General features: G+C 34.8%; 1 protein-coding gene across 1 annotated transcript in view; it reads right to left on the bottom strand.

Moving 5' to 3' along the window:
- The window catches only part of CFAP47 (cilia and flagella associated protein 47), an 801,982-nt gene that overhangs the window by 156,729 nt on the left and 628,621 nt on the right, over positions 1 to 16,632 (bottom strand). The window contains 1 exon segment of the mRNA XM_053705439.1: positions 15,086 to 15,190. Within this exon segment, the coding sequence (XP_053561414.1) occupies positions 15,086 to 15,190 (105 nt within the window).

Here is a 16,632-nt window from a genome sequence, read left to right as displayed (position 1 = left end):
CCCCTGTTAGATAACATATACCTGGGTAGGACACTTTTAAAGATATCTATAGTACCTCTTAATTAGGTAGCACATCAAACTAATGCATAGGCAATTATAAAAATATAAGGAACAAGTTACAACCAATTAACACACAAACAAGTCTTATACGTTGGGTCCGTATTAGGGGTAGCAAGAAAGATAACATCCAAGCTTCTTAACCTAGGGAACAGCATACATAGAGAAATGACTTAAACATCAGTAAATGGTGAGTGTCTTAAGCTTCAAATTCTCTAATGGAGGGCATTAAATGACAAGATGAGACAATACCAGTACCAGTTTCAGCAGTTGAAGAACAGGAGTCCAGACCATTAAAAGTAAACTAACCGATTCCCGCTCTCAACAAAGGTAAGAAATGGAGGGTGAAGTGCACTTCTATGTGAGCTTGTCCAGCATATCTGCTGGGGTATATTTTGTCAGCAAACAACTAGTAGGCGGGTAAGACTCTGTCTGTTTTTGTAGGAATCCAAGAAAAGCATATGTTATATGCATTATGAGGGGCCGGAGTATGTCTGAAACTTATGCGTTGTTTAGCACCCTCGCTATCGGTTTCCTCCTTAACATTATAACCCGACTGATAGGATCCCAAGTTCCGGGTGTTCCTTAGTGAGTGAAGGGAAAGTTTACCTTGGAGAGTGGGAGGTGAGGAAGAGCTCCGTAGAGTGGCTACCTGCGGTGACACTGTTTTCCGTAATGAGAGCCCACATATCCTGATCCTGCTCTGCATCGTGGTTAATAGGGGCTGAGGAGCTCCTCTTACTCCTCGATCTAGAGGTATGGAGCTTGTTCCGATCTTGAGAGAGCACGGTGCTGCATGTGTAAAGTTGCTACAGCAGCGTGGGTACTAATATCCCCGTAAATGTTAGGGGGTGCTGGAAGATCCATTTCTTCTTCATTCATCTCCGCTTGTAAGGTAGCGATGAGCTCCTGGAAATGCTGTTTGAGGTCTCGGTAGTTACGGTCTAATGACAGAAGTGTGCTATGTTTCCAGCATATCATAGAGTCCATCAGAGTCGGGCTGTGCCCGATAGAGCTCTCTAAATCGAGAGTTGTCACTGTGGGTTCTAAAATACAGCTTGGGGATAAAACTGTCTGGCGCTATGTCTCAATAAATAGGCTGGGGAACACTAGCATGCCTAGTAACCGTCTTTGCAGATTCCACGTGGTTTACAGCATGGCCTCTCTGTTCACAGTTCATGTGTGTGCTGCGGATAATAAAAATGTTCCAGTGTGTCCCTTCGGGTTCTTTCTGAGTCCTTGAACTCCTCAGTATGGGTCTGTGGGTCTTCAGCTGTGATTTTGTTTAATCTTGGGCAGAACTGAACGGTCTGATTATATGATAAAGATAAAGTTTGAGCAGAGCTCTCTTGGAGTGCTGCTTAAGTCAGCAGTGAGCTGGTTGTACGTGCTCGTGCACGATTTCCCCATAGACATCAATAGGGAGAGCCGGCTGAAAAAAAGCCTATCACCTGCAATAAAGCAGTGTAAAGCTCCGTAATGCAGCCCCATTGATTCCTATGGGGAAACAAATTTTATGTTTACACCTAACACCCTAACATGAACCCCGAGTCTAAACACCCCTAATCTTACACTTATTAACCCCTAATCTGCTGCCCCGACACTACATTATACTTATTAACCCCTAATCTGCCGCTCCGGACATCGCCGACATCTTCATTATATTTATTAACCCATAATCTCCCACCTCCAATGTCGCCACAACCTACCTACACTTTGTTAACCGCTAATCTGCCGCCCCCAATGTCGCCGCCACTATAATAAACATATTAACCCCTAAACCACCGCACTCCCGCATCGCAAACACTAGTTAAATATTATTAACCCTTAATCTGCCACCCCTAACATCGCCGCCACCTACATTTATAAAACCCTAATCTGCAGCCCCAAAACGTCGCCGCGACTATACTAAATTTATTAATCCCTAAACCTAAGTCTAACCCTAACATCCCCTAGCTAAAATATAATTAAAATAAATTTAAATACAAATTCCTATCATTACCTAAATAATTCCTATTTAAAACTAAATACTTACCTGTAAAATAAACTCTAAGCTAGCTACAATATAACTAATAGTTACATTGTAGCTGTCTTAGGGTTTATTTTTATTTCACAGGCAAGTTTGTATTTATTTTAACTAGGTAGAATAGTTACTAGTTATTAACTATTTACTAACTACCTAGCCAAAATAAATACAAATTTATCTGTAAAATAAAACCTAACCTTCGTTACACTAACACCAAACCTTACACTACAATTAAATAAATTACCTAAATTAAATGCAATTACCTAAATTACAAAAAAAACAAACACTAAATTACACAAAATTAAAAAAGACATTATCAGATATTTAAATGAATTACACCTAATCTAATAGCCCTATCAAAATAAAAAAAGCCCCCTCCAAAAAAAAAAAACCTAACTTAAACTAAACTACCAATAGCCCTTAAAAGAGCCTTTTGCGAGGCATTGCCCCAGAGAAATCAGCTCTTTTACCTGTAAATAGAGCTAAATGCCCTTTTAAAGGCAATGCCCATCCAAATGCCCTTTTCAGGGCAATGGGGAGCTTAGGTTTTTTTAGTTAGGTTTATATTTGGGGGGTTTGGTTGTGTGGGTGGTGGGTTTTACTGTTGGGGGTGTTTGTATATTTTTTACAGGTAAAAAGAGCTGATTTCTTTGGGGCAATGCCCTGCAAAAAGGCCCTTTTAACGGCTATTGGTAGTTTAGTTTAGGCTAGGTTGTTTTTTTTTATTTTGGGGGGGCTTTTTTATTTTGATAGGGCTATTAGATTAGGTGTAATTAGTTTAAATACCTGATAATGTCTTTTTTTATTTTGTGTAATTTAGTGTTTTGTTTTGTTTTGTAATTTAGGTAATTGTATTTAATTTAGGTAATTTATTTAATTGTAGTGTAAGGTTAGGTGTTAGTTTAACGAAGGTTAGGTTTTATTTTACAGGTACATTTGTATTTATTTTAGCTAGGTAGTTAGTAAATATTTAATAACTATTTAATAACTATTCTACCTAGTTAAAATAAATACAAACTTGCCTGTGAAATAAAAATAAACCCTAAGATAGCTACAATGTAACTATTAGTTATATTGTAGCTAGCTTAGGGTTTATTTTACAGGTAAGAATTTAGTTTTAAATAGGAATTATTTAGGTAATGATAGGAATTTTTATTTTGATTTATTTGAATTATATTTAAGTTAGGGGGTGTTAGGGTTAAGGTTATACTTAGGTTTAGGGGTTAATAACTTTAGTATTGTGGCGGCGACATTGGGGGCGGCAGATTAGGGGTTAATAATTGTATTGTGGGTTGCGGCAATGTTAGGGGCGGCAGATGAGGGGTTAATAATATTTAACTAGTGTTTGCGAGGCGGGAGTGCAGCGGTTTAGGGGTTAATATGTTTATTCTAGTGGCGGCGATGTCGGAAGCGGCAGATTAGGGGTTACTAATTTAATTTTAGTATTTGCGATGCGGGAGCACCTCGGTTTAGGGGTTAATAGGTAGTTTATGGGTGTTAGTGTACTTTTTAGCACTTTAGTTATGAGTTTTATGCTACAGCTTTGTAGCCTAAAACTCATAACTACTGACTATAGATTGCGTTACGAATATTGCGGGATAGGCTGTACCGCTCACTTTTTGGCCTCCAAAAAAAAGCTTGTAATACCGGCGCTATGGAAGTCCCATTGAAAAAAGTTAATTTGTGGTACGGCCAAAAAAGTGTGCGGAACAGCTGTACCTACAAGACTTGTAATAGCAGCGGTAGTGAAAAAGCAGCGTTATGAGCCTTAACGATACTTTTTTACTCATAATGCAAAACTCGTAATCTAGCCGTTAATTAGTTATTTGCATTGTGGGGTGTTGGCAGTTTAGGAGTTAATAGATTTATTAGGTTTATTGAGTTTTGTGGGTTTGACGGTTTAGGGGTTAATAGATTTATTAGGTTTATTGCATTGTGGGGGTTTGGCAGATTAGGGGTTAATAGATTTATTAGGTTTATTGTGTTGTGGGGGTTTGGCAGATTAGGGGTTAATAGTTTATTTAGGCATATTGTGATGCGGTGGTTGGCGGATTGGGGGTTAATATACTTTATTAGTTATTGCGGTGGGGGATTGCGGTTGACAGGTAGACAGGTAGCCTATTTCAGCATAAGGTTTGCTGCGCCTGCCTATGTGTGGCGAAGTGAAAATGGTGTAAAATGTCTCCATTTGTCCTTGCACTGAATATGTGATACCGATTTGTGACGCAGTTCTATGTTAGCTACTAAAATTTGCGGGTGACAGGTGAAATTTATGCGGCACATTTATATGGGGCGCCCTATATGTGATAGCAATATCCGACTAAAAATGAGTGACGCTGGCTTTTGTGGGCGACGCCACATATGTCATCGTGCCTTTGAAATACAAAGCCAAGCATTTTAAATACAAAAAGCATTTTTTCTTTCATGATTTAGATAGAGCATGCAATTTTAAGCAACTTTCTAATTTACTCCTATTATCAAATTGTATTCGTTCTCTTGGTATCTTTATTTGAAAAAGCAGGAATAAAAGCTTTAGAGCCAGCCTATTTTTGGTTCAGCACCCTGGATAGGGCTTGCTGATTGGTGGCTACATTTAGCCATTCAATCAGCAAGTGCAACCCAGGTTCTGAACCTAAACTGGGCTGGCTCCAAAGCTTTTATTCCTGCTTTTTCAAATAAAGATACCAAGAGAACAACGAAAAATTGATAATAGGAGTAAATTAGAAAGTTGCTTAAAACTGCGTGCTCTATCCGAATCATAATGAAAAAAAATTGTGTTTAGTATCCCTTTAAACACTTTTATTATATTTCTTTAAAAGACAATAGAATAATGTGGCATAATGAATTAGACTAAGAATACCCCTGGATGCAAGGTTATTAACAGTCAATCCCATATGGAGCTATATAACAAGAGAAAATGGAACAGAAATTAAATGTAATATTTAAAATGCATGTTCAGTATGTAGATTCATATGTCTTGTCCCAATGCATTTGATTTTTCAGTACTGATGTTAAAAGAACCCTAGATTGTCATTGTAAAAGGCTTTTCATGAAGCCAGAAACTAGAAGCAAATGAAGCAGATAATAATGGTGCAGCTTATCTCAATTGAGCATGGAAGCACAATCAGAAACAGTTAAAGCTTATTCTAGAAGCAGCATCATTAGCTGATTTTCAGATTAGTCAGCCACCCAACTATGAGATGGCTCAAATTGTTAGAATTGTCATTTCAGATACATTTAATCAGAAAAATCAAGGGAGGAAATCAATGCCATTTTTCTCAAAGGTTAAAAGTTGCTTGAAAAGCTCTATACAGTGAAAATAAAGTAGCCTTCTGCCATTGTTAAATACATTTTTACGGTTGTTTAGCACGTATTTTCCTTAACATTTGTTGTGCCTTCAATTTTCATGTAATTAGCTGACTATTGTAGGTCACTGTCAGTCTGGTAAAGATTCTACTGCAGGATAGTGATGGGGAAACAGAGAAGGCTGAATGTATAAAGGGCAAAAAAACAATCTATAAAGGTTGCAACCTTATATTCAAAAGGTTGTAAGGGACTTTAACAATGAGCGCAAAAAAGTTAAATAACGACAAGAGCCATTGAACATTTAGAAATCTCAGAAAACATTGAAGACCTATTATTATGGCCAGGATAACGGGACACAAATTGTCTAAGACTCTAAAAGTATATACTTATTATATTTCACAAAAGATTGTGCATAATTTAGTGGTGGTTCCTGCTGTGTAATGAAAAAAGGATATTGATAAAGGTGTATACTTAGTCCTTAAATGTTCACAGAAGTCCTTGTAACCAAGCTATCAAAAAGTAATATAGCATAATAAAAACACCTTAGTAATATAGCATAGTAATTTAGCATAGTAAAATAACATTAAAATAAAGCATAGTAAAATAACTTAGTAATATAGCATAGTAATAAAACATAATAATAAAGTATAGTAATATTGCATCGTAATATATCATAAAAAATATAGCATAGTAATATAACATAATAATATAACATAATAATAAATTACAGTAATATAGCATAGTAATATAACATACTAATATAACATAATAATATAATATAATAATAAAATACAGTAATATAGCATAGTAATATAACATACTAATATAACATAATAATATAACATAATAATAAATTACAGTAATATAGCATAGTAATATAACATAATAATATAACATAATAATAAAGTACAATAATATAGCATAGTAATATAACATAATAATATAACATAATAATAAAGTACAATAATATAGCATAGTAATATAACATAATAATATAACATAATAATAAAGTACAATAATATAGCATAGTAATATAACATAATAATATAACATAATAATAAAGTACAATAATATAGCATAGTAATATAACATAATAATATAACATAATAATAAAGTACAATAATATAGCATAGTAATATAACATAATAATATAATATAATAATAAAGTACAGTAATATAGCATAGTAATATAACATAATAATATAACATAATAATAAAGTACAATAATATAGCATAGTTATATAACATAATAATATAATATAATAATAAAGTACAGTAATATAGCATAGTAATATAACATAATAATAAAGCATAGTAATATAGCATAGTAATGTAACATTATAATAAAGCATAGTAATAAAGCATAGTAATATAGCATAGTAATATAGCATAGTAATAAATCATAGTAATATAGCATAGTAATATAGTATAGTAATAAATCATAGTAATATAGCATAGTAATATAGTATAGTAATATAGCATAGTAATATAGCATAGTAATAAATCATAGTAATATAGCATAGTAATATAGTATAGTAATATAGCATAGTAATATAGTATAGTAATATAGTATAGTAATATAGCATAGTGATATAGTATAGTAATATAGCATAGTAATATAGCATAGTAATATAGTATAGTAATATAGCATAGTAATATAGTATAGTAATATAGCATAGTAATATAGTATAGTAATATAGCATAGTAATATAGTATAGTAATATAGCATAGTAATATAGTATAGTAATATAGCATAGTAATTATAGTAATAAAGCATAGTAATATAGCATAGTAATATAGTATAGTAATATAGCATAGTAATATAGTATAGTAATGTAACATAGTAAAATAACATTATAATAAAGCATAGCAATATAGCATAGTAATAAAGCATAGTAATATAGCATAGTAATATAAGATAATAATAAAGCACAGTAATATAGCATAGTAATAAAGCATAGTAATAAAGCATAGTAATATAGCCTAGTAATTATAGTAATAAAGCATAGTAATATAGCATAAAAATATAGTATAGTAATATAGCATAGTAATATAGTATAGTAATATAGCATAGTAAAATAACATTATAATAAAGCATAGTAATCTGACATGCAGATGTTAGCGTACCCTAGACTATTGCTTGAGCAATAAAGAATAACGTGGGACTTGTATATCAGCAAAAAGATAGAAGCTCTGTTGATGCACCCGAGTGATGTTACAGCATAACAGCATTAAAATGTTTGTTCTCCACTTGAAATCTGGGCCTAAATTTTATCACCCAGCAGCAGATACGGCAATTGTGGCAATTGTTTAGTTGTAGAATTGTTGTAAAAATGAGAGCTCAGCTATGGCTTTTTATAGTTAAAATGACATAAGTTCTCAAAAGTTTAATATTGTATTAACTGTGTTTTATCATTATATTAAACATGTGCAGCAGCAGAACATTCTATTCCTACAAATCTGTCGGAACAAAAAAAAGTTCTGCGTTAGCTTTAAAAAGCAGCGTTAAGGGGTCCTAACGCTGCTTTTTAACGCTCGCTGGTATTACGAGTCTGGAAGGTACAGGTGTACCATTCACTTTTCTTCTGCGACTTTTGGCTACCGCAAATCCCTTACATCAATTGCTTATCCAATCTTTTCTATGGGATTTGCCTAACGCTGGTATTGCAAGTCTTGAAGAAAGTGAGCGGTACAGTCTCTACCACCAAGACTCCTACCGCATTTAAAAGTCAGTAGTTAAGAGTTTTATGGGCTAACGCCGGAACATAAAGTTCTTAACTACAGTGATACAAAGTACACTAACACCCATAAACTATCTATAAACCCCTAAACCGAGGCCCCCCTCATCGCAAACACTATAATAAAATTATTTAGCCCCTAATCTGCTGACCGGACATCGCCGCCACCTACATTATACCTATGAACCACTAATCTGCTGCCCCTAACATCGCCGACACCTATATTATATTTATTAACCCCTAATCTGCCGCCCCCAACGTCGCCGCCACCTACCTACACTTATTAACCACTAATCTGCCGACTGGACATCGCCGCCATTATAATAAATGTATTAACCCCTAAACCGCCGCACTCCCGCCTCGCAAACACTATAATAAATTGTATTAACCCCTAATCTGGCCCCCCAACGTCGCCGCCACCTACCTACAATTATTAACCACTAATCTCCCGCCCCCAACGTCGCCGCTACTATAATAAAGTTATTAATCCCTAAACCTAAGTCTAACCCTAACCCTAACACCCCCCCTAAGTTAAATATAATTTAAATAAAACAAAATAAAATTACTATAATTAAATAAATTAATCCTATTTAAAACTAAATACTTACCTATAAAACAAACCCTAATATAGCTGCAATATAACTAATAGTTACATTGTAGCTATTTTAGGATTTATATTTATTTTACAGGCAACTTTGTATTTATTTTAACTAGGTAGAATAGCTATTAAATATTTAATAACTATTTAATAGCTTCCTAATTAAAATAATTACAAAATTACCTGTAAAATAAATCCTAACCTAAGTTACAAATACACCTAACACTAGACTATCAAAAAATAAATAAATTAACTACAATTATCTAAACTAAAATACAATTAAATAAACTAAACTATAGTACAAAGAAAAACAAACACTAAATTACAAAAAATAAAAAAATATTACAAGAATTTTAATCTAATTACACCTAATCTAAGCCCCTTAATAAAATAAAAAAGCCCCCCAAAATAATAAAATTCCCTACCCTATACTAAATTACAAAAGTAATCAGCTCTTTTACCAGCCCTTAAAAGGGCTTTTTGCAGGGCATTGCCCCAAAGTAATCAGCTCTTTTACCTGTAAAAAAAAATACAAGACCCCCCAACATTAAAACCCACCACCCACACACCCCTACTCTAAAACCCACCCGATCCCCCCTTAAAAAAACCTAACACTAACCCCCTGAAGATCACCCTACCTTTGGGTGGACGTTGGGGGCGGCAGATTAGGGGTTAATAATTGTAGGTAGGTGGCGGCGATGTTAGGGATGGCAGATTAGGGGTTAATACAATTTATTATAGTGTTTGCGAGGCGGGAGTGCGGCGGTTTAGGGGTTAATACATTTATTATAGTGGCGACGATGTCCGGTCGGCAGATTAGGGGTCAATAAGTGTAGGTAGGTGGCGGCGACGTTGGGAGCGGAAGATTAGGGGTTAATAAATATAATATAGGTGTCGGCGATGTTAGGGGCAACAGATTAGGGGTTCATAGGTATAATGTAGGTGGCGGCGGTGTCCGGAGCGGCAGATTAGGGGTTAATAGTATAATGCAGGTGGCGACAATGTTGGGGGCGGCAGATTAGAGGTTAATAAGTGTAAGGTTAGGGGTGTTTAGACTCGGGGTTCATGTTAAGGTGTTAGGTGTAGACTTAGAAAGTGTTTCCCATAGGAAACAATGGGTCTGCGTTAGGAGCTGAACACTGCTTTTTTGCAGGTGTTAGGTTTTTTTTTCAGCCAGCTCAGCCCCATTTTATCCTATGGGGAAATCGTGCACGAGCATGTTTTGCCAGCTTACCGCAACCGTAAGCAACGCTGGTATTACAGGTAAAAGTGGAGCTAAATTATGCTCAACGCTCACTTTTCTGAGGCTAACGCAGCCATTCAGAAAACTTGTAATACCAGCGTTGTTTAAAGTAAGCACTGGAAAAAAAGGGCTCGTTAGTGGATATGTGCATGATCGAATTCAGAGGTTTTCGAATTTCGTTTCGGATCGATTTGAATTCGGAAAACTTCGCATGAATTTGTTTCGGATTCGTTTCAGAAAAAAAAATTGGCTGGATTCGGTTCGATTTGGTTTGGAAATTCGGAATTTCGGTATGTGTGCTGTGTATTAGACTAGTATTATGTACTGTATATTAGGTGTAACCCATAGCAGAGTGATATAACCTAATATACTGTACAATACTAGTGTAATCCATGTCCATCCGAATTTACCAAATAAATCCGAACTAATTCGGATTTATTCGGTAAATTTGGCAGTATTTTAATTCGGAAATTCGGTTTGATCCGAATCTCCGAATTTGCCGAATTTTCCGAATTTCCGAATCGAACCGAACTGAATTGCACATGTCTACTCGTTAGCCCCGCAAGTTTTTACAGACAAAACTCGTAATCTAGGCGAATGTTCTCTGAATATTTGTGTGCTGCACTATTTGGTATTTGTTTTGTCAGGGAACTTTTACATTTGTTTTCGTTAAACTAATGAAAATGTTCCTTTGCTACAGGTGAAAAAGTTCACTTGTAGCCTTATACTTACCTCTAACGCACTGGAGAGCTGTGCTAATTCCAATCCTTCTTCATAGAGACCGGGCCGTGCTAATAGGAGACTTAGTGAGACTGATCCCAGGGCCTGCTTTAAAGGACCTTTTCCTTTAACGAAGGCCCTAGGATCCACTGTGTTAAGCCTCCTATTGCCATGGCCTGCGGCTCTATTAAGAAGGTTTGGGATGCTCACGACTCTCTAGCATGTTAGAGGTATTTAACCCTTTACATCTAATTTAATAGAAACAAATGAATACTGACAAATTTTTTTTGTTTTCTTTATAGTGAATGTCAATTTTCATGTGAAAAATCTATTAAAAACAGGGGCACTTTCATTCATGAAAATTGACATTGCAACGGATTTTAAAAATACTTACCTTTTTCTTCTGAAACACCGGATCACCATTCTGAAACGATGGCACCACCTGCTTCTTCCTGGTTAACTTACCCAGCAATGACGAAACCGGCTTCCTCCAATCACGGGGCTGCCTCAGGCAATGATTCCCCTGGGGGGAAGCTGTGATTGGAGGATGCCGGAATCGTCATTGCTGACATATGAAGATGCTTGCAACTGGCTGATGAAGCGCTGGAGCGGCTTCAAGAAGAAAAGGTAAGTATTTTAAGAAAACGGGTGAAATGTAAATTTTCATGAACGAAAGTGTCCTTGTTTTTAATAGTTTTTTTTAAAAACCAGGCACTTATTCTTGAAAGTTTACCTTCACTATAAATTAGGTAGTGAATTCCTTCAGATTTTCATTTTGTGAAAACTAAACAAGTATCCATGTTTTCATTACGCATTTGAATTTATATATACACTACTTGTTAGTTAAAGCTGAGGATATGTAGCAAATCTAAATCTAATTGACTGACAACTTAAACTCCAGCACAAATACTTTTGCTATTGAATGAAAAAGTGACCAATAGGACCAATAGGAGCTGACAATAGGATTTAAAGAAAAACACTTTCTCTGCCATAAGAAACAATTCTATAATGAAATAAAACGCATTGTGTTCTGTCATGAACATGTAGGAAACAGTTTCCCATTGTTAAATAAATGATTTAAATCACATACTACTTTATTCCTTCGCACATACCAGCTTGATTCTTTTAAAGATTCAGCAGTTGCAAATAATCATATTTGTCTCAAGAACTCAGACACAAACATCATTTTTCTATACACAACCTCTGTAACTGTGAAAACCATAGGGATATCAAAAAGCATTAAAGCTTGGCGACACGCACAGTGTGTGAAAACCTCCTTTTTACACAGATATAGATATTTTCATATGAATAATATAGTTATTTATCCAATAAACCAATGATGAATTTCTAAATCTGTAATTGTATCAAAATATCTAATTACATTAAAGGGACAGAAAAATCACAATTGAAATATAAATAGGGGCATTGCCATCTTAAATAGAGGTACTTTTGCATTATACTTCCATTAGTAAAAATGCTTCTAGTAAAAGTTATTACTGTTTTTCAGCGGCATATGCGCATATCCCGTGAGGGCCTGTGCACCAGTATTCAAACCCTACACCTTCTCAGAGAGCCAGAAGTGGCTTGTATGACATAATAAACACTACTGTCAGCTCTGAGCTTGATTACTTGTACGTGGCCCTCACAGTGCATAAGCCACTGAAAAACACTAATAAGTTTTACTAGAAGGATTTTACTAATAGAAGTTTATTGCAAAAATGCATCTACTTAAAAAATCAGTTTTGACTTTTCTATCCGTTTAAATAATTCTACAACTTTGGGCTCCATGTACTAAGCCGTCAATTCATCCGTCATTGTAGACGCGGATAAACTCGCCGTTACTCGCCGCGGGCGAAATGGTGTCCGCTGTCGCTATGTACTAATAATCCCCCAATAAATAGACAAGTCTAGCCCGCCACGAGCAGTGGCGGATTATTGATAAATTTGACACCTCGCTCGCCGCGACTAAGCTGATGTACTTAACTTTCAGTTGAATTGTCTGGCCAATTATTAACACGTGACATGCAAGGTGTCACGAACATCATAGTAGTCGCGGGAATAGAATTTTGCTCCTATAAAAGTTCAACTTATCTAAACAACTTTATTATTGTTCAAAATTTTTGAAGAGTGATTACAGAGCGTTATTTTTGTAATATTTATTTACAATTTAGATATGGCTTCATCTGGATCTGATAATATATAAATATTAATATAAAAATAATTATAAAGATTGACAACTATACAATACAAATTTAAAATATAGATTACTCTTTAATTACAGTCGACAAATTGGGCGCAATTTATGTACATGGAAATGAGAGACAAATTAGACGCCAGTTATGCTGTAAGTACAATGCTGATATTACTGCCTTTTATATATGTCTAGACTGGCGTCTAGATTGATTTTCCTATTGTTTTGTACCTTGCCCACCACCTGAAAGGTGGCGAGGCAAAAATAACGAGGTGGGAGCGGAAATTGTAGCGAGCGGACAAATAGATTTTTTAGTATATTCGTTTTTGGCGAGTTGGTGGTCAAATGTGTCTAATTACAGTGAAAAATGGAGAGGTAGCGAGGTTTGGCAGATAAGTACGCTCGCAATTTTAAAGATGCGAGTTTGAACATAGTTGACGACTTTGTACATATCAGTTTGCGAGTTTTGACGTGAGATTTGTTGCGGGTAGCTCGCTGACTGCTTAGTACATGGAGCCCTTTGTGTCACTTCATTTGCATATGTCATCTTGCAAACAAAAGGGACACATTCAGGAAAGATACAAAATTATTTATTTTCAAAAATGTAATTTTAGCGACAGTAAATAACTTTTTTATAAGTTGCTAATAAAGTATCAGAATTTATCACTAGTATCATACGGTTCGTGTTTTGGCTGATACAAATAAAAATTGTTTCTTTTTTAATAAATGAACATTAAAGTGAAGGTAAACTTTAATGAATGAAAGTCCGTTTTTTAAAAATACTATTAAAAACAGGGGCACTTTCATTCATCAAAGTTTACAAATCAGCCGTTTTGATTAAAAACTTACCTTTGTTTTTTTCACAGCTAGAGCAGCTTCCTACTCCTGGAAATCCTCTCTTCACACGTCATCAGTGACTAATCCGGCTTCCTCCAATCACAGCATGGCCTCAGGCAATAACCACCCTGGGGGGAAAACCATGATTGGAGGAAGCCGGATTAGTCATTGCTGACGTGTGAAGAGAGTATTTCCAGGAGGGGAAAGCTGCTGTAGCTGTGAAAAGAAAAAAAGGTAAGTTTTTAATCAAAACGGCTGATTTGTAAACTATGATGAATGGAAGTGCCCCTGTTTTTAATAGTATTTTTAAAAAACAGACTTTCATTCACCAAAGTTTACCTTCACTTTAAGCTAAAAGTGTGTTCCCCATAAAATATTTCATTATGCATAATTAAAAAATAAAACAACCATTGCAATGCACTCTCATTATTTATGCTGCCTGCTTTTCTTGTAATTTAAAGGGACACAAAACCTTTACATTTTCCTTTATGATTCAGAAAGATCCTCTTAGTATCCTTTGTTAACAATCACACCTAGGTAGGCTAGGGAGCTGGGAGCTAGCTGCTGATTGGTGGCTGCACATATGTGCCTCTAGTCATTAGCTTACCAATGTGTCTAGCTAGTTCCCAGTAGTGCATTGCTGCTCCTACATTAAAGGAGCAGCAATGAAGCACAATTTGTAATAGAAGTTGTGAAGTTGTTTAAAATTATATGCTCTATCTGTATCATAAAAGAAAAATCTTGGGTTTCATGTTCTGATAGTTTTAGTGTTTGCACTACCACATAAGAAGCTGGAGCACATTCCATTGAATCAGGGCACAACAACACATGTACCCTTAACATCTAATTGATTAACCCCCTTTACTTTTTTATATATGATTGTATTAGGTGGCCAAAACAGGACTAGATCAATAGCTTGGGTTGTCTACTTTAAAAATGCATATAGGTTTTCATAGGTAAATAAAAAAACAAAGGCTATATTTCTGTTAAAATTGAACAATAGCAAAAATGCTAAAAATACTCAGTTACTTTGGGCAATATTTTCTCTGAATTTCCTAACAACAAAGGGGTTAAATAAAAAAATGGCTTTACTGATCCTTTAAATTCAACAGGCAAATTTCCTCTTGGATGACATGGCAAATTAGCCTCCGGTGCTTTTTTCAGAACTAACTGATGCGTTCATAAATTGAACTTTAAGTGTTGGCATAACATGATCTTATTAGATAAACTGGAATTCTGGGTTTATATTGATATTTATGTAGTTGTGAGATAAATAACATATTAAAAAATACTTCATATATTATTGTAGGTGCAAATGAATACATCTTTTTTTTATAGTCTTTTAGCATTTTGACAGTTGCAAACATACCTGAGGGTTTGTAAAGCTGATGGATGCTGTGTGATTTCCTTTTCCAATGTCGGATGGGCAAAACTGGACAGGCACTTCAGCAGCTGTGTGGGGTGATAATGATAGCTGTCAGAAAAAAGAAGTGAGATTTTATTTTGGTGATTAATAAGTTCTTACTGTAATGGTATATACAATGCTTTCTCTTAGTAGCATGATCTAACTGTAAAAAAAAACTTCTACAATAGTAAATGGCCGTTCAAACTAAGGCACATGTAATATAAATGTAAAATATTAACATCTTAATTGAATTCCTTTCATGTTGTGCCAATGACATTTAAATAGTGCAGTATTTCCCATGGTGCTTTATTGCTGGACTAAGTGAAAATAAAACTGTAATGTAATATATCTGTCTTTTGTTTTGTTTTTCTGTAGGTTGCTACATCCATTAACTCAATAGCACACAATGTAAAGGATTTTTATTTTGTTTCCTTTTAAAGAGGTCAATAAACATGGCAGTTTACTTTGTTCTTTTCTATAAGCAAACAATATTTTATTTACTGCTGTAAAAGGAATTCAGTAAGAAATAATGTTTGGCAAAGGAATTACATATTTGGTCTAGATCACATTGCAGTTGAAACTTAGCAACTTATAGTAATGCACAAATATGCAAAAACATTTACAGATAATTCAGTTAAAGGGATATGGAACCCAAATATTTGAGCATGCAGTTTTAAGCAACCTTCTCATTTATTTCTAGTATGAACTTTTCTTTATTCTCTTGTATCTTTTGTTGAAAACATCTAAGTAGTGTGCACATAGCAGCAGTTTTGCAGGAAATATTGTCCATTTGCTTCAGACATCTACCTAGGTAGCTCTTCAAAACAGATTATGGGAACTGGCAAATCTGATATTAGAAGAAAATTGGAAACTTTTTTTAAAAGTACATGCTATGTCTGAATCAAAAAATAAATTTTTCTGTGTTTCATATCCCTTTAAATTCACAAGGGATCTACCCCTGCATATTATGGGTCACTATATGAGCACTAAACATGGATATAAAACACAAATTAAACTTATAAAAAGTGTTTTGCTTCAAATCTAGAAAATGTATTGGTGTTTTTTTATGGCAACTACTGGGTTCTTTCCAAACTAAAGACTATTATTCTGACCACGTTTATTGATTTGTTTCTTGGCCAAAGTTACATTTTTTTTACTAAAATCAATGTATTAATAATGCGCTTTAGTCATAAGCAGTTTGTTATTCTGTCAGATGAGTTGCAGATTTTGAGGGAAATGTTTGCAACAAGATGCAGTTGTTTTCTTCTACTTATGCAGATAAATGTTGAATCAGCAGTCTCACATACATATAAACTTGTAAAGAAATATTTCACTGTTTGTTTCGATTTATTTTGCAAGTCTTTTTATCATCATTCTTTTACTTACTTATCTGAGCTGCCTCAGCATTTTTATAAACTTCATATTAAAATCAGGGGTAGTTGTTGAGCTGTATTTAGTAAAGAAACCCTTTTAAAGGGACAGTAAACATCTTGTAACTACGCGGCATCTCT

The sequence above is a fragment of the Bombina bombina genome, chromosome 3 (genome assembly GCF_027579735.1).
Source record: "Bombina bombina isolate aBomBom1 chromosome 3, aBomBom1.pri, whole genome shotgun sequence".
NCBI lineage: Eukaryota > Metazoa > Chordata > Amphibia > Anura > Bombinatoridae > Bombina > Bombina bombina.
Note: the sequence above shows the minus strand (reverse complement) of the source record. Positions and strands in the feature narration are given on the sequence as shown.